This window comes from Equus caballus, chromosome 15 (assembly GCF_041296265.1).
Source record: "Equus caballus isolate H_3958 breed thoroughbred chromosome 15, TB-T2T, whole genome shotgun sequence".
In the NCBI taxonomy this organism is placed as follows: Eukaryota; Metazoa; Chordata; class Mammalia; order Perissodactyla; family Equidae; genus Equus; species Equus caballus.
In genome coordinates, this window is record NC_091698.1 from 22,577,486 (window position 1) to 22,597,121 (window position 19,636).

General features: G+C 40.8%; 1 protein-coding gene across 1 annotated transcript in view; it reads right to left on the reverse strand.

Annotated features, from left to right (window-relative positions):
• Positions 1-19,636, reverse strand: part of SLC9A4 (solute carrier family 9 member A4) — a 56,208-nt gene that overhangs the window by 19,575 nt on the left and 16,997 nt on the right. Inside the window, exons 3-7 of the mRNA XM_001491222.4 lie at positions 11,287-11,546; positions 9,879-10,096; positions 6,792-6,994; positions 6,124-6,210; positions 1,523-1,593 (exon numbers count right to left, since the gene is read on the reverse strand). Coding sequence (XP_001491272.3) covers positions 1,523-1,593; positions 6,124-6,210; positions 6,792-6,994; positions 9,879-10,096; positions 11,287-11,546 — 839 coding nt within the window. The remainder of the gene's footprint in view (positions 1-1,522; positions 1,594-6,123; positions 6,211-6,791; positions 6,995-9,878; positions 10,097-11,286; positions 11,547-19,636) is intronic.

Sequence of the window (19,636 nt, forward strand, 5' to 3'; positions counted from 1 at the left end):
TACTGCTCTACCTCACCACGTTCTCTCTTTCTAATCCAGTTTCCATATTGCTGTTGTAGTTTGCCTTCCAAAAGCCAAGTATGGTCATGCCACTCTTCTATTTAAAAGCCTTTCATATGAGTTTTAAAGGTCAAATCGAATTTTACAGTATTAATGGCTGTATAGAGCTCCTCAGCAGTGCATCATAAAAGCAATGTCTTTGTCTTTCCAACCTCTTGTCTCACCACATCAGTCTCTCTGACCGTATCTAAATTATGCTATACTCTTGCTTGCCTTTGTGTATCAAAATACACTACTGCTACTGCTACACTTCGCATGCTTTCCATTCTTCTTTTCCTGGAGAACTCCTCATTTCTTTTCAAAACGCACTCCCATTTCTGTATTATCATAGATTTATGCATTTACCTCTGTTATAGCATCTCCCATATTGGTCTTAATTATTTGTTCAGGTTCTTTCATCCCCCAGGAGCCCTTCTGCTATATCTTGAGGACCTTGAGTGCACTGAGTGTGTCACACTGCTCTTGATATCTGCCTTTGTGTCTAGAAAATTAGGCATAGATTTCACTAAATGGAAGAATATTAAATGATTTTCATTTGGGAAAATGATAGGATTCGGACTTCAAAAATGCCTGGCCTGAGTTCCAGATCGGTGGATGTTCACATAATTTAAATTCTACTTTAATGCAACGAGGACTGCAAAAACTATCCTTCTTTCTACCTCACAAAAAGAGGCCACTCAAGAGCTCTCAGTTCCCTTTTAGGTGGCACCACTCCACAACAGCCAGACTTTTTAAGATCTAGTCTCTCTTGGCATCACCAACATCAACACATTGGCAAGCCCTAAAGAGGAAACTTCTACCATTTGGTTAACTTAACTACTGCTAACTCCTAAATTCTCCAAACAGCTGTGTATAACTCCAAAACTCTCATCCTCCTCATCCTCAGTGATACTCTCCTCAGAGCCACATAATTAATATATGGCTATAGACTAAATGCAGGAAGAGAATGAGTTCTGAAATGAGTGATGTGGTAGAGAAGAGGGACTTAGGCATTCTTATAGAATCACTATGTGGGAAGAACCCTTCAAGTTCTTCCACTGCAGCCTCCCCCCACAATGGAGGAATCTCTTCCCCTGGATCCCTGATGAGTTACCAAACTCCCTTTGCAGCCTCATGAACCCAGCCATGCCCGGGTTGAGCTCCTCTTATCATTGAGAAACTTGTCCTAGTTTTAAATTTAAATCTGACTTCTCTAATTTCCATCTATCAGTCGTACTAGTTTTCTCTAAAGCAACTTAGCGCAAGTCTACAGACTTCTCCACCAGACAGTTCTCCATTTTCCAGGCTAGGTGTTCCCAGGACTCCTACCTGCTTCTGGTATGGCATGGCTCCCAGGCCCTTTATCTTCCTGGTCCCCTTCCTCTGGCTTCTTTCTAGTTCTGTGCTCAGCTTCCAAGGTAATCTTTTGAAGTTCCCATTCCACAATATCCCTCCCAGGTAGTGAAACCCTCGGCCTCCTTACTTGTCTCTCACTTGGTAGTGGCTCCATTGCCCACACACATCTTCAATTCCGGCCTTCAAGTGATCCATCAACTGCCAAACCAAACACGAGAAAATGATAGCTGGTGAAACGTTAACTTTAAAAGACACACGGGGAAAGCTAATACACTTTGGAAAACAAAGGAGCCTTTAATTTCCTGCAGCATATTCTCTTCTCTATCACTCTGTTCATGTAACTGAAACTTAGAATGCCTTTCAAAGGAATTCAACTTAGTTTCATGATTCAAAGACTCTGTAGATAAGTTCCTTAATAATGCTCATAACTTGCAATGGCAACAGGGTACCTGCCATTTGCTTTGCACAATATTTTTCTAGAATGATCTAGGAAACTGCTCAGTACTAAAATCACATGGATGTATAGCCTAATAATTAACTGTTACTTTTAATTTCATTGCAAAGAAAAGAAAATGTCAATATCCAATTTATACAGTTTCTGAAAATATAATTCCACAGATATTCTATTATAATAATAAAATGTAACAACAAAATTTATCTGTATGCCTCACTTTTTAGCTAATCATTTCCTCTCAGTATTTACATTTCACTATCCAAGCCAATTGTACAACATTTGCTTTATCAAAATTCTTTACAAGAATTTAGGGAAAAAGTACAATCTCTTCAAAATTTATGATTAGTCTTCAAATTAAATTTGTAATCATTGAAGTTTATACTGGTTCTAAATTCTTTTTTCAAAATAGATTAAAATACTAAATTAATTCTGAAATAATTGATGCGCTTTCTGCCAACAATTATAACTTTTTTAAGACAAAGAAAAATAAACAAGAAAGGCATGAAATATCTAAGTTCTATTGTTTTAAGTTTATTATCTAATTTCTCAAAATAATGAACAGGGGGATAAAGATAGAGACAAAAACCTTAAATCAGGTTAAAGCATTACTCATTTTTAAAACACCCACTCCCTAACCTCATCTGTTGAGTACTTTCAAATGGTCTTGAAAAATTTTGGTCTGGGTTTCCTACAATTTAAATTACTTTATTTCCTCAAGTGACCTGGGCCATGAAATTCAGGTCTGATTTTGAAAGACTTCATCAATTCCCCCAGCATTAGAATTATGAACTCTCAGGTATGAAAGAAACTTAAAAATTGTCTGGGCCAGTCACACTCTCAAAGTTTGAATCTTCTGTATAGCAACTATGCCAACTGTTCCCAGTCATTGCTTGCACACGTCCATTTCACCTTTGGGCGTGCCATACAAGAGACGATGATCAGAATGCTCTTCACTGACTGAGCTGAAGGAATTCTCTCTCCCTACACCGCCCATACATTAGTTCTCATTTTTATCACCCGGAATCACACAGAATGGTATTCCTTCAATACTGTGCTGAACTTAAACAAACAGGTAGAAACCATACTCAGCTTCATTTCATCTTTGCCAGAGTTGGATGTTTTTAGCACCAGACAGAAGTAGGAGAAGCCTTTACGACTTCCTAATTAAAAGTTCAGAAAGTGCAGAGAATCTTTCATTCCATTGGAAGAATGATTTTAGAAGCAAGTAGGGCAAATCTGAAGATTAGTCACTGTGATAGCTTTTTGAAACATCAACTTGGCTAGGCTGGTCCTCAGTTATTGTTAACACTAATCTAGATTCTGCTGTGAAGATATCTTGTACTAAGATTAAAATCCATAATCAGTTCTTTTTAAGTAAGGGAGATGGTCCTAGATCATCTGAGTGGGCCTGATTTGATCAATTGAAAAGCCTGAAGAGCAGAGCTGAAGCTTCCCTGATGAAGAAGAAAATTCCATTGATCAATGGAACAGAACTGAGAGCCCAGATATAAACCCACACGTCTATGGACAACTAATCTTTGACAAAGGAGCCAAGAACACACAATGGAGAGAGCAAATGTCTCCAATAATGGGAAAACTGAACAGCCACATGCAAAAGAATGGAAGTAGACCACTATCTTACACCACACGCAAAAATTAACTCAAAATGGATTAAAGACTGGAATATAACACCTGAAATCATAAAACTCTTAGAAGAAAATATAGGTAGTATACCATTTGGCATCAGTCTGAGCAGTGTCTTTTTGAATATCATGTCTACTCAGGCAAGGGAAACAAAAGAAAAAATAAACAAATGGGACTAGATCAGATTAAAAAGCTTCTGCAAAGCAAAGGAAACCATCAACAAAATGAAAACACAACCTGCCAAATGGGAGAAAATATTTGTAAATCATATATCTGAGAAGGGGTTAATTTCCAAAATATTTAAAGAACTCATGAAATTCAACAACCAAAGAATGAATAACCTGATCAAAAAAATAGGCAGAGGATATGAACAGACATTTTTCCAAAGAAGATATACAGATGGCCAACAGGCACATGAAAAGATGTTCAATATCACTAATTTCTAGGGAAATGCAAATCAAAACTACAATAAGATATCACCTCACACCCGTCAGAATGAGTATAATTCACAACACAAGAAATAACCAGTGTTAGAGAGGATGTGGAGAAAACGGAACCCTCATACACTACTGGTGGGAATGCAAACTGGTCTAGCCACTATGGAAAATAGTACAGATACTTCTCAAAAAACTAAAAATAGAAATGCTATATGATCCAGCTATCCCACTACTGGTTATTTTATCCAAAGAATATGAAAACAAAAATTCAAAAATACTTATGCACCCCTATGTTCACTGTAGCCTTGTTCACAATAGCCAAGACATGGGGGCAACCCAAGTGCCCAACATATGAATGGATAAAGAAGATATGGTATATATATACACAATGGAATACTACTCAGTCACAAAAAAGACAAAATCATGCCATTTGTGACAACATGGATGGACCTTGAGGGTATTATGCTAAGTGAAACAAGTCAGACAAAGAAATACGGTATGAGTTCATTCATATATGGAAGATAAACACATAGATAAGGAGAACAGATTAGTGGTTACCAGAGGAAAAGGAGGTGGGAGGAGGGTGAAAGGGGTAAAAGGGCACATGTGTATGGTGACAGATAAAAACTAGACTATTGGTGGTGAGCACAATGCAACCCACACTGAAACTGAAACAAAGTACACCTGAAATTTACACAATCTTAAAAGCCAATATGACCTCAATAAAATAAAATAAAAAGTGAATAAAGTTAAATAAAAGAAGAAGAAAATTCCATGTGTGCACAGCAGCTGTAGCTCATGCCCAAGAAGTCCTGTTCTACAGATTTTGCATTGCTTAGCCAGGCCCCTCACTGGTAAACCGATTCCTCTCAACCAAGCTCTGAGCATACATCTCCTACTGGTTCTGCTTCCGTGGAACCCTGACAGAAGCACTGCCAGCTCGGACTGAAAGGGAAAGAGAAGACAAAACGAAAGAAGGCTGTTGGACCCCCCCAAATTCTACAGGCAAGAAACAGGCTGATCGAAATTAAGGGGCTGCAAACACTTGCTACCTTTCATGAGAAAGGAAGTATGACTCAGAGGGTGGAGTTGAGAACTCAGAGGGTGGAGCAAAAAATCACAGAAGACTGTTCCCAGGCCTTGAAACCAAATAGAGCTTTCCCAGGTGGACTTAGAAATTTGCTTGGGATAGATGACTCCCATTTTTCCTCCCATTCCCCCCCCTTTTTGAAAGGAAATAGCTATACCTGTTATCCTATGACTGCCCTGCCAGTGTATTTTGGGAGCAGACAACTTGTTTCTTGAGTGTCACAGGTTCAAAACCAGAGAGGAGCTGAGCCTCAGAAGGGGTTATACCCAGAGCCTCACCCATCCCTAAATTAGACGATTGAGATGATGAGATTTGGGACTTTTGAGTTGAATAGATTTAGACGAGATTTTATTCTTTGAGTTGATACTACAAGGGATTGAGACTTTGGGCATGTTGGAGTAGAGTTAATGTATTTTGCATGTGGAAAAGACATGAATGCTTGAGAGGTAGAGAGAAGACTGTGATAGACAGAATAACGGTCCCCAAAGATGTCTATGTGCTAATCCCCAGAATCCATGAGTATGTTAGTTTATGTGCAAAGAAGAATTGAGATAGCAAATGGACTTAAGGGTGCTAGTCAGCTGACCTTAAGATAGAGTATCCTAGGTTATCCACATGGGCCCAATATAATCATAAAAGCCTTTACGGTGAAAGAGGAAGGCAGAAGAGTCCGTATCAGAGTGATGCAGCATGAGAAAGCCCTGACCTGCTATTGCTAGCTTTGAAGATGGAAGGGGTCCACCAGCCAAGGAATGCCAGCAGCCTCTAGAAGCTGGAAGAGACAAAGAAACTGCTTCTTCGTCAGGACCTCCAGAAATGTAGCCATGCAACATCTTGATTTTAGCCCAGTGAGACCCATTTTGAACTTCTGACCACCAGAACTACAAGATAATAACTTCGTGTTTTTTTAAGCCTTTAAGTTTACGGTAATTTCCTGCAGCAGCATTAGAAAACTAGTACAGTTGCTCTTGGTAGAGCTGGAGAGGAAAGAGGCTATGTCTAGTGACGTGTACACATGTCCCATCAAAGCTCTAGATTACTCCCGTAGGTGGCAAATGGGGACATCTTATTAACTTATTAATTATGACCAAGAGATAACTTACACGGATATGAAGCTCCTCATTGATGGATTCTTTTTTATTAGTCTTTTTAACGTCCAGGTACCTGACCAGAGGGCCAATTGTGATTCCCTAGGTCATAAATAACAAAATAACAAAATACAGTTGGAGCAGTGAAGATTGTCCTTTTAGAGAGCAAATCTATTAGCAAAACTATTAGAACCTCCAATTTTTCTGTTTTTGTTTTGTACTAGCTTCCACTGGATAAAAGCTCCAGTGTTTACTTTAGTTCTTATTTAATTCTTTTAAATTCTGCAATAGAAATAGGCATTATACATATATTTTAAAGCAGGAATTTAGTTTCATCCTTTAAAATAAAGTCTGTTTAGTTTGCTAAGAGAAGGCTCCAGCTAAAGTAAAAACTTGTGCTGTCTAGTACTGACCGGAATATCCTTTCAGCAATACACAGTACAGTATCATTCACCTGCTACCCAGGGATATTTTGATTAATATATTTTATTGATTACAAGGCATCATATTTTAGAGGTTAAAGGAAGATCATAAATATGATCCAGAAATATTTGGTAATTTAATTTGGGTATTGAGCGCACATCTGAAAATCAGATAAAGTGTCCCTTTTTTGGTTTTATGCTAATTTAATACATAACCCTGTAAGAAACTACTTATTTCAAATATGAAAGAAATCTACTAACCTGAATAAATACAGTAAAATAAATAACTACTAGAGTAGCAGTGACAAACATTTTCTTCCTAGGAAAAAGAGACAGAGGAAGCAAAAATGCAAGTGAAAAACTTCCGGCTCCTCGAACACCACTGTAGAAAATTATGCACTGGTCCTTGATGGAGAAGGGGGAAGTCCGAAACTGGTTACTGACATAGAAGAGAGCAAATACGCCTAGAAAAGGGAAATACATATTAGAGCAGAGGGTCATGAATGGGTAGAGGTACAGTGCTAGTGAACCCAAGTCGCGTGCATGTGCCCTCCAAACAAGGCCACCTAATTCCATCACACCCAGGATTGTCTGTCCCGAACAGAGTATCTTACAAGACTTACCATCTCTCTTTTTTTTTTTTGATGAGGAAGATTGGCCCTAAGATAACATCTATGCCCATCTTCCTCTATTTTTTGCATGTGGGACACCGCCACAGCATGGCTTGATGAGTGGTGTGTAGGTCTGCGCCTGGGATCCAAACCAGCAGACACTGGGCTGCTGAAGTGCAATGTGCAAACTTAACCACTACACTACTGAGTCAGCCCCAAGACTTATCAGCTTTTGACTAGTTGTGGGCCAGTAGTGCTTCAGATTGGTAGTTTCCTAGCATGTGTGTGTATGTGTGTGTGTGTATTTAAAGTAATAAAATCTTGATACTTTTTGATATATGAAAGGGCAGATATATATTTCTTTTCTGCTTTATCTCCCTAAACCCCCCGCACATAGTTGTATATCTTAGTTGCAGGTCCTTCTAGTTGTGGGATGTGGGATGCCGCCTCAACACGGCCTGATGAGTGGTGCCATGTCCATGCCCAGGATCCAAACCCTGGGCTGCCGCAGCAGAGCGCGCAAACTTAACCACTCGGCCACGGAGCCAGACCCTGGCAGATATTTTCTAATCTATGCCCATAATTTTCACTCTACCTTCCAAAACTAGGTCAAGCAAGGGGATTCCATGGGGCATAAAAATACTTTTATCGTCTCATGTTCCGTAACCGAAGGAGGTGTACACTTTAACTATGAGAAGAGCCGACTCGGTGATTGTGGTCTCTGCAGGGTGAGCAAATCTTTTGTGGTTGGCTTGGTTCTTTTGGAGATTTGATGCAAACAAGAAAGGGTGTTGGCAAGGGTTCAAAGGGGCGCCTCTTACTGTCTGTAAGCGGAGGGTGGAGGAGCTTGTCTAAAATGTAGAGGTGTTTTCTACCTCACTGAGTTTCATCCCCAAGTGGCCCCGTGACCTAGTCACCACCAGTGCTGTGCTCCTGGTGGGAAAGGTCCCTTCATTAAAGCTCTGACCAATTAAAGAGGTTTCACTGAAGAACAATGAAGTTCTCAGTATCCTCACGTGACTCCTAGTCACAGATGCTTCAGGGCAAGCCCCCTTTCATTAGCCACGTTGACGGGGCAACAGACAGTAAGGTTGAAACTGTTTCATTGTTTGGCTCCTCCACATACTAGTCGTGTGATCTTGGGCGAGCTTCTTAATATATCCACGTACTCAGTCTTATCCGCTTAATGGAGGTAACGATAGCATTCGCCTCAGAAGGTGGATGCAAGGCCTAAATAAATTTAATATCTATAAATAACATAAAGCAGGCTCTTATACGTTATGAGCCTTCCTGAATTATTTTTAGCTACAATGAGTCAGGCTGGGAGGAGAACAGGATGGGAGTGGGAGAAATAGATTCTGACACCTGGCTCTGTGCCTCAGTGTGATATGGCCAAGTCAGCCATTCTCTTGGTTACTGTTCTCAGCTAAAAGATGAAGGAGTTGGGCTGGATGGTCACCAAGGTCGACGATATGGAGGTATCCACGATATTAACGCTCTCCTACATGGTTTCTATTCTTATCGGCTGGGCTGAAGATATGTAGTGTTGTCTTTTGACATTAGCTCTACCCCTCTGAACACCCCTATAGTTCAGAACTGAAAGGAACCTAAGAAATTTGCCCACCATTTTGTGGTTGAGGACGATTTTCAGTAGTTAAATGTCTATCCGAGGCCAAATAGCTAGTTAGCAATAGTGTGAGGATTTGATGTGAGATTATAAATTTATCACAATTTCCTTAATTATTTTCTCCCCTGGCCACCCAACAGGCACATATATTCAGAGTCAGTTTTATGAATATTTTAATGTTTCTGCATACTTGTTATTCTTTCCTAGATCCTAAAACCCATCCAAAACTAATTTAGAATTAATATGTTCAAGATAAGTCTCAGCCATTTCTCCTAATTTCTCTCTGAGTAATTGGCTTGAAAATATTGATCAAAGTCATTTAAGAAATGCTTCAAATATTGATCAAAATCATTTAAAAATATAATTGCTTCTAATCAAAAGGCAGCACATATATTGTAGTTCAGTGCTTAATGTTTTTTTCTGGCTCCAGAAACATAAATGTACAAGATACATCAGCAGCCATTAGTCATCTCATTTTTTAAATTAGGCACATTTTGTAGGGATGACACCAATTACATTATAGAGTTGCTTTCACTACTTATTACGAAGCACTTTTTAAAAATAAAGGTTCACTTCCTGGTCCTTGGTTTTCTGTACATCACACTCAATCCTCAACTAAAACCACCTGTATTATTTAGGGCGCTGTTTTCTAGCAGTACTTTCCGCACACAGAATACAACTTGTGAGATCTCACTTTTCCTGTAACAAAAGTGTCAATGCCCTCAGTTTATAATCTATTATCTGATTTAAGATGCAAGAGGGTACAAATTGGCAAAGAAGTGAAGAGCAGGGGATAAATTTACTGAGTTATATTTAAATGTGTAGATGTGAAAGCGCTGTATTCAATTAAAAAAAAAATACTCCTTGCTCCAGCCTTGCTTCAAAGCAGAACCTTATCAGCCACTAATTGCTTTGAACTGATTGAAGGAATTATACAGAAAACATTCCCGGCCACTGGAAGGTGTCTACACTCCCCTAACCAGCAGAACCAGTTAGCATCACCTCACTGCGTGCTTATGCTTTTACACTGCAGGGGAGAATCAGAAAAATAAAAAAAAAAAAAAAAAAAGAAGCAGGCAAGAGATTTTTCGGGGCTCTGCTGTCTCTTACTGATGGCTCTCCAGACCTGGCAGAAGACCAGGGTAAAGCAGATGAAGGCCCAGTTCCACTCGTGGTTCTTCCCAACGGTGGACACGCCCATGAAGATGACGATCAGGGTCTCGCTGACACTGCTCAGCATCTTCATGAAATACTTGATGGTGGTGTAGGATGTCTGGGACACGTTTTCCTCTACGTACTTCTTCATTGTCACCGCGCAGGCTGTGATTCTGAAAAAGAAGCAGAGTCTGAGGGAAGCCGCAAGATGTTGCCCCTCCATGAAAAATCCTCCATACACGAATCCTGCTTTTATCCAGAGACAACACCTTCTCCCTTCCCCTCTCTGGCTGCAGATTCCCACACATTTTCTTTCTTCCTCTTCTCCTGTCCAAGGGTCTGCACAAGTTGAGGTTGGTGGGGAAGGTGGGCGTGGCCTGGCTTTCCCACAACAAAAAGGCATCAACGCTGTACAAATCCAAAGCAGAACTGTTTCTATCTTGCCCTCCCTCATCAAGAGCTTTGTCAGTCCCACCTCTCACTCTCTACTTCAGTCTGCCTCAAACCAAAATAAATCCAATGCAGTTACCTAGGAAGAGTAATTCTGCAAGGCCCCTCATATTGCAATATTCTTACAATAATTTAATGAGGAATTTTTCATTCAAAATGTTTCTGTTCTAGAGCTACTTAGCAAGTCTAGGGGGGAAAGATAGGAATTTGCCTTGTCTTAGTAGTTCTGCTTACTTTTAAGGTGGGAAAATGATGAATGCCCAGATTTTACACTATTATATTTAACTAAAAGAGATATTTCTATACAATACAATTAAATGTTTCTGCCCACATAGCTGGGTATGAGGATAATGTCATAAAGAAAAGAACATGACCAGATATATTAAGCCGAGTTGAAGAGCCTCGTTCCGAGATCTACACAAGGACAAACATTTCAAAATATTTACATTAGGACAAAGAAATCTGGATTTCTAGTCTTATCCCGTCTCGCTAGTGTTATTCCATACTGACCAGTCCTGGAGCTCTGATGACTTGAGGGAAATAACAAGAGGCAGAACTCAGGAATGCTTCCCTTTAAGTTTAAAATAATGAATTTTTCAAGGAAAAAAAATCTGCTGAACTAAGACTTTAACTCTGAATTTCTCCCAGCTCTGCTCTGCATCAGTTTTTCTGAGCATAATTGCTATGCTCTCCTCAGGCAAATCACGAGAAGAGAGCAAATGCAAATGTGGGAGAGAACATTTGTTTGGCAAAGGACCTGAATCAGATTTTACAAAAGTTTAAAAAACCTGAATCCTACAACACCTTTGAGAATTAGCATCAGAAGTCAAGCCTTTTCCAGATGCTGGTCCACAAGAGGCAGTCCTAAAGTCTCTTTCATTGCTATGAGAGTCGGTCCTTGGTTTGTACTCACGCTAGGATGCCAGAGAGATAGAGCGTCTCAGCAACCAAGTAAGACAAATAGCTGAACATGAAGACGATGAGTGGTTCAATTGCAGAGATGTTCTGAGTGAAACGTGTGATAAACGCAGAAATGAATCCAAAAATGATGCCGAAAAATACTCCCCCAACCCCCACAATAACAAATCGGGCACATCCAGCCAAAATGTCAACAGGTTCTATGTCTTCAAATTTATGCATCTTTGTGAAGGCAATTAAGATATTATATAAGACCTAGACAAAAAGAAAACGAAAAAAAAGAAAAGGAACATGAATTAGAAAAGAGAAATATTTTACACATAGATTCTTAACTTTGCGTCTAGTTAAATAACACAACAATAAATTACATGACAACAAATATCAACGCAGCTGCCCAACTTTTAAATGTGTTCCAAATAATTTAAATGTTTCACTGAATAAGAAGTCACACTGACATCTTTCAACCACTGAACACCTACTACATGGCAGTCTCTTTGCTAAGCTCCCTGAGTCATTACCAATTTATTTCCTCTCAGCTCTGAATACTCAGTTCAATAGAGGCTCTATAACAAACATCAGATTCGCTTTAAGTATTTCTCCTTTACAGGGAGCACCCTGCTAAGCTCTCCCAGTAGAGGGAGCTGAGGGGACATTGTAGGAGGAAGACGCCTCCTGCCACTTCCGATGGGAGGGGCGAGAGAGCCAGCCACGTGGGTAGGACCACTTCCGGTGCATTATGCCTAGACCAGGAGCCCTAAAAGTGCTCCCTGTGCAACGTCGCAGCTTTGGCCTGCTGATAACCTGTCCGCAGACCTCTTGATTTGGGGAAAAAAATGCCCCAGCAGGGCCCTCGCGTAGCATGCGTGTGGCCAGGGGTACCCCTGAGCAGCCCCCTGTCTATAAGCTCCCTCCTTTCCCCTACCCCTGTGGCACGCGCTCTGAAGGCCCTCTGCCCCTTCCTGAGCCCAGGCTCCCCCTGCAGGCCTGGTGCCCCTGACGGCTGAGTCCTGCTCCCTGTCTGCCCTCCAGAGGGCGGTCTGTTGTTTGCCCAGCAACTCCATACCCGCTCCAGTCTGGCCAAACCGGCCTGCTTCTCTGGGCTGTCCAACGGCCCAATCGCACCTTCTCCAGTGAGAGCTGAAGCCCTGCCAAGTTTTCCTTCTTTGGGGGCCATCCCTCAGCCCTAGCGTGCAATAGTTTCCTTTCATCTTATAACTGTTCCTTTATTACACCTAATAATTTTGATATTAAAATTTCTCTGTTTAACCTACCGCGTGGGTTCTCTTTCCTGACAGGACCCTGCCTGCTACATTTTTTATATACGTCATCACGTCGAGTCCCCCAAGTAACTCCAGCCCATAGGACACACACTCCCAGTTTTCCTCCTATTTCTCTCCTTATTTCCACATTTGTATTGAAGTTGCGGCAATCTATTTATCACTATCCCATGTCACTTGGCAGCCCAGAACTTAGACTGAACTTTTGAAAAGCGGCAGCTTCTACACAGTTAGTGAGACACATGCAACAGGCAAAGTAAGATCTTTGCAGAAAATGAAGACATTTGAGAATATTGGCCCTGAAGAGTCTTGCTAAACCACAGCACACACCAGGCCAAATGAAAAAATCAGAGCACGGACAGAAGCTAAAATTCCAGGAAGTAGTGTCAATGTTTATACTCCGTGTCCTGCAGAACTGCAGCAATGTGGCGGACCCTCCAGAGCCCTGAGGGCTCTACCCCACTGATTCCCCAGCTCACTCTCGCACTCTCTGCTATCTCCCACTCTGCAACCCGCCAGACTTCCCCAGGCCTGAGCCACCTGCTCCACTCTGACCTCTCCATTCCCAGTTTGTCCTTCCTTACTGAGACACTCCGTGGCACCTCTGTTCTTCAGGGTGCCCTGACAGGGTGCCATTCTGGCTGTGGCTTCGCCCTCAGGGCTTACCAGAACTGCTTGTCGCTTTGCGCACATGCTGACCCCTCGGTCGTGGTCTGCAATCTGTGGACAGCTTTAGCCATTCCTTCCCCTGCCCTCTTTCCAGCCCTGGCCCCTCCAGGTCAGCTTTGTGCATGGCCTCTGCAGACTCCCTGTGACAGCATTGTTATGATGAAAGGTGGTTGTTTTCCCACAGAGAGGTTGGCAACGAATGACCACCTGCAAATGGAGCCGAGGCTGGTTTCTTGTTATGTTCACAATCATCAACAGTCAGGGTGCACTTAAAACAAAGCCCCACTTCAACTCATTTGGACTCTTTCCTAAGGAGTGCCTCATATTTGGTTGAGTGAGGCAACAGATAGAAGCAGCTGTTCTGTGAGGATGAGCATCTTTGCTCTTCGTGCCCCAGAGTCCCCATGTAAACTGTTCATGCACTTTTTGCTATCCATTTATGTGTGGAGATCAAAAATCTGATCCAGTGCTGCACAGCTTTTGGCTTTGGAATGTGAGTTGGCAGAGAGGGTCATTCCTGAAAGCAGCTCGGGTGTCACCAGTCCTCATCTAGGATGCTTTATCACTAATGGACTGTGTTGATGGAAGAGAGGGGACATGAGGAGGTCACACAATGGCCTGTCTGCTCAGAGGTTCCTGGTCCACGGGCACCTCCCCGATGAAGCTTTGTCACATTGCCTTCTGTATGAGATTCATCGGGCTGCTGCAAAAAAGTACCATGAACTGGGTGGCTTAATTCAACAGAAATTTATTTTCTCACTGTTCTGGAGGATAGACATCTGGAATCAAGATGTTGACAGGGCCATGCTTCCTCTGAAAGGGCTCGGGGGTGGGGGTGAGGGGGCCTTCCTTGCTTCTTCTTGGTTTCTGGTGGTCGTTGGCAATTCTTGGCATTCCTTGGCTTGCAGCTGCATCACCAGTCTCTGCTGTTGTCTTCATATAGTCTTGCTTGTGTGTATCTCCTCTGTGTCTTCACATTGGCTTCTTAGAAGGATACCTGTCATTGGATTTAGGGCCCACCTTAATCTAGCGTGAGCTCATCTCAACTATATCTGCAATAAATATTTCCAAATAAGATCACGTCCTGAAGTTCCAGGTGGACAGGAATTTTGGGGGACATTATTCAATCCAGTACAGCTTCTGTAACCAAAATAATCTTACAATGGAATGAACTTGTATTACACACTAGTAGATTTTGGGTATACATCTCTTAGGGCACAGCTTCATTTTGAGTTTCTTAAGATCCTAATCTGTGGTTTGTTCCCCAGATGGATCCTTTATGTTTTGTTAGAGAGCCTAGGACACATATTTTCAGCCCCTGGATTAGTTCCCACTTTTTAATATAATTAGTAGGCAAGAACCAGCAAGCATGGTTAGAAAGGGGATGTGGACAGAAGATTATAAACAGGCTTGCTTCTTCCCCCCAAAGGGATGTTTCTAGTGAATTTTCTGGGGGGAAGAAGAAGAAGCTGGAGACAGTGAAGAAGAATCAGAAAGCTTGGTGCAAATTGGCCCAAGCAAGGACACACACGTACACATCATAAGCGTTGTAAATTTCTGAGATAGGAAAGGGGTTACCTTAAAGAGAGTTGCTTAAATCTCAATCCAGAGCTTTTAAAGAATACACACGCTGAAGTACAGAAACTTTAGAAAACATAAAAGTACAACAGAAAACCCCCACAAATGTCCCACAATTCCTCCCAGAGAAAGTTACTATAAATATTTTATATACATATATCTCCTTTCTAATTCTGCTTATCTATCTATCTGGCCATTTATCTATCTATGTATCTATGCATCTATCTATCTATCTACCTACCTACCTACCTATCTGGCATCTATCATCTACCTCTCTATCTGTGGCGGTCAGGGCCCCTCAAATATCCAACCACAGGGAATGCAACTGGCCACTAGCTGCTGCATCTTGATTCCCACCTGCTGTTCTCAGCTCACAACCTAGCGTGGCAGGGACACTAAGGCAGGCCCATTCCTGGGAAGTGCAGAACTCCTCTGATGGGTGTTCTTAACCTGAAGACTCCTGATAGGTTGGTAAACTTTCTTAGCAATGCAGTGAGACAGTCCCACCCAGTTTCTCTCCACCTCCCTCTCTACCGGGGGTCATCTGCACCTGGGTCTGAGGGCTCTCCCCTCTCTCTGAGCTCACTCCCCATTTTCTCTTACAGGAGTTTTCCCTAAAAAACTTGTACTCATCTAATGCCCTCTGGCTGTCTGATACATGGACAGCCTGGACAATATCTATCTGTCTGTTTGTGTATCAATCATATGTTATAAAACTGGCCTATATGTTACAGTACTGGCCTATTTTATTTAAGCAAAGTGAAGTCATGTTTTAAGAAAAATCTTGGCTGAGTGTTTGAAAGAAAATTGCGAAAAATTTAAAAACGGTTTCAAAATGAATCAAAAGAAACTTAGTGGTTGTGTCCTGACTGGTGGGTTTGTTTAGTCGAATTTCACCTTCTGCTTAAGCTCAGAGTAACCCATAGATGGGTCTCAGAAGCCCTGGGTGTCACACCTTTGGAGCTGTGCTCACATTCCCAGGAGTGAAGCCAACATCAGGAGCCAGACACTTCCACAAGAGCCAGAAAAGATAGGTTTGAGCGCATGGAAGTGAGACCTGCGAGTCTGTTTGACTCTCAAATCTAGAAGAAACTCAAAATATGATTGAGACTCAAAGATTTGCATGTTGTTGCCACAATCTCAAACTCTTTTGCCTATCTCTCCAGATTATAAGTAGCTACCCAGTCTGTTCCAAGGGCCTAGGAAAGTCAGTCAGGCCAGCCTCGTCCCCGCACACCACTGTACCCTGCCAGGAAGATGCCATGGCAGGTCTAGAAGCTAAAGGAGCACATACAATTAAGAAGACTACATTTACAGACACAATCCATTTGACTATATGAAAAACAATTCTTATCTTTCAAATTACCAGGTTCTGGATATCATTATAGTTGTAAAAGATTTTCTTTGGACTTGTTTCAAATCACAAAATGTGTGTGTGTTTTTCACATAACAGAGGGAGAAATTCAGCCACTGCTAAATCTCAAACATGTCCACAGTACTAACAGAAAACAAGATCAGATCCACCCTCTTCATTCATGTGGAGGGGCGACATAGTGATATAATAAGAAATATGTATTTTGTCTTTGTCCCTGGTTCCTGGCACAGAGTTCCTAAAAACCTTGTAATTTCCTGAGTGATAGAGATGAGAGGAGCATGTTTTGTTATTCATAATGAGCCCTTTTCAACCATGCCTGAGTGTATACTAATGAGGTGACTCTTGGGGACCTTAGATAACTTCAGTCTGGGGGCTGGTTACGAGAGGACCAACCATGTGATTAGGGGGTCATAACCTTCAGCTCCACACCCTGACGTCCAGGAAGAGGAGAGGGGCTAGCGATCGAGTTCAATAACCGATGGCCAATAAATTAATCCATCAAGCCTGTGTAAGGGAGTCTCCATAAAACTCCTAAATGACAGGGTTCGGAAAGCTTCCAGGTTGGTGCAGGAAGGGTTGTGCCCCTGGAGAGGTCGTGGAAGCTCTGCACCCCTTCCCCATCTCTTGCCCTGTGCATCTCTTTCATTTGGCTGTTCCTGAGCTGCATCCTCTGTGATAAACCAGTAATAGAAAGTTAACTATTCTCCTAAGTTCTGTGAGTCGTTCTAACAAATTATCAAACCTGAGGCAGAGGTTGTGGGTGTTCCCAACTTTACAGCCAATTAGTGAGAAGTAGGGGTGGCTCAGACTTGTGACTGGTGTCTAATGTTGGGGCAGTCTTGTGGGACTGCACATTAACCTGTGGGGTCTGTGCTAATTCTGGGTACTGTCCAAACTGAATTAAACTTTAGGACACCCAGTTGGTGTCCCGACAGTTGGTGAATTGGTTGGTGTTGGGGAAAGCACCCACACATTTGATGTCAGAAATGGTGTAAAAAACTGGTTCAGAGAAGGGGGTCTCAGGAAATGGTCCTTTTCTGTTACGTTTACCAAGCTCATCTAGCCTCCTAAGACCGTAATACTGGCAATCCTTTAACAGGTACCACTGAAAAAGTTTGTAGAGCCCTTTCAACACACACAGTAATGACTAAAGACAGCCCACCAGCCAAGGCTTAGCACAGGTGGAGTGTTGATTTCAAATGTGCTGACATTTTTTTCTTTCTCAACTTATTGAGGAATAATTTACATATAATAAACTATATCTAAAATGAATGAATTCTAACCATCGTATACACCATAAAATCACCATCACCGTCAAGATCTAGAACAATGCCGTGAACCCAGAAATGTTCTTCATTCCTCCTTTAAAGTCCATCCCTTCCTCTAACCCTGACCCTAGGAAACCACTGATCTATTATTGCCACCATACATTAATTTGTGTTTTATATACACTAAATAACAAAGTATTTAATGCTGTATTTAAAAAGTGTTTAAAGCAATGCTATTGTTGCTATCAACACTCAGGTACAAGTCTTTTGCATAGACTTATGTTTTCATTTCTCTTGGGTATATATCTAGGAGTGGGATGGCTAGGTAGTATGGTAAATACGTGTTAAAATTTTAAGAAACTGCTGTCTCAGTCCATTGGGACTGCTATAGAACATCATAGACTGAGTGGCTTATAAACAACGGAAATTCATTTTCTCATAGTTCTAGAGTGTGGCAAGTCCAAAATGAAGGCACTGGCAGATTCAGTGTCTAATGATAGCCCACTTCCTAAGTTCTAGGACAGCTGTCTTCTGGTTGGGTCCTCACATGCAGAAGGGGCAAGGGAGCTCTCTGGGGCCTCTTTTATAAGGGCACTAATCCCGTTCATGAGGGCTCCGCTCTCATGACCTAATTATCTCCCAAAAGCCCCATCTCCAACTACCATCACATTGGAGATTAGGTTTCAACACATGAATTTAGGGGGGGGACACAACCATTCAGTCGATAGTGACTGCCAAATTGTTTTCAAAGTCATTGGATCATTTTCTGTTCCCATTAGAAATGTATGAGATTTCCAGTTATCCCATATCCTTGTCAACACTTGATATTGTCAGAATTTTTAATTCTAGCCACTCTAAAGGGTGTACAGTGGGATCTTATGGTGATTTTAATTTTTGTTTCCCTGATTACTAAAGATGTTGAGCATATTTTCATGTACCTATTGATGACTTGTATATCATCTTTTATGATGTAGCTGCTCAAGTCTTTTAACCATTTTTGAGTTGTTCATATTCTTATTATTGAGTAATAAAATTCTTTACATATCCCGGATGTAAGTCTTTTGTGAGATATATGCATAGTGAATACTTTATTCCATTCTGTGGCTTGCTTTTTTCTTTACTTAATAGTGTATTCTGAAAGCAAAATGTTTTCTTTTGATAAAATCCAATTTATTATTTTTTTCCTTCTGTTCTTTGTGCTTTTTTTTGTCCTTTGCTTTCCCCAAGGTCATAAAGATTTTTTTCCCATGAGATTTATAATTTTAGCTTTTACATTTAGTCTATGATACATTTTATGCTAATTTTGAATTTGGTTTGAGGTAAGGGGTAATTTTCATATTTTCCACATGGATATCAGTTATTTCAGCACCATGCCTTCCTTTTCTATTGAGTTGCCCTGGTTCCTTTGCCAAAAATCAATTGACCATATATGTGTAAGTCTGTTTCTGGACTTTCTATTCTCCTCCATGATGTCATATCTACTGTTTAATCAATATTGTGATTTTATTGCTTTATTGTAATTAACATGGCATTATAGCAAGTCAAATGTCTTCTATCTTTGGTCTTCTTTTTAAAAATTGCTTTGTGTATTCTATGTCATTTGAACTTCCATACAGATTTTAGGATCAGCTTGTCGATTTCTAAAAAAAAAAATAAAAGTCTCTTGGGATTTTGATTGGTATTTTTTTGAATCTATAGATCAACTGGGAGAAAACTGACCTCTTAATAAAACTGTCTTCCATTAACAAACGTGATATTATTTAGGTCTTCTAATTCCTGTCAACAATGTTCTATAATATTCAGTGAAAGCCTTTTGCACAGCTTTGTTGAACTTATTTCTAAGTATTGTTGTTTTGAAAGTACTTATAATGGAATTTAAAATTTTTCTTTTGCCACTAGTATTTAAAGTTTTTTGCCACTACAATACTAAAGTGCTATTAATTTTTGTTCATTAACTTTATATCCTGTGACCTTGCTAAATTGATGAATTCTAGTACTTGTTTTATTCCTGAAGATTTTCTAGATAAACCACCAGGTCATCCACAAAAAGAGACATATGCACTATTTCCTTAGTGATCTTGTTTTTATGCGTTTTTCCCCTTGCCTAATAAATAAAATATTGAGAGTGGATAGCCTTACATATAATGTTAGCTATAGGTTTTTCATAAATATTCTTTA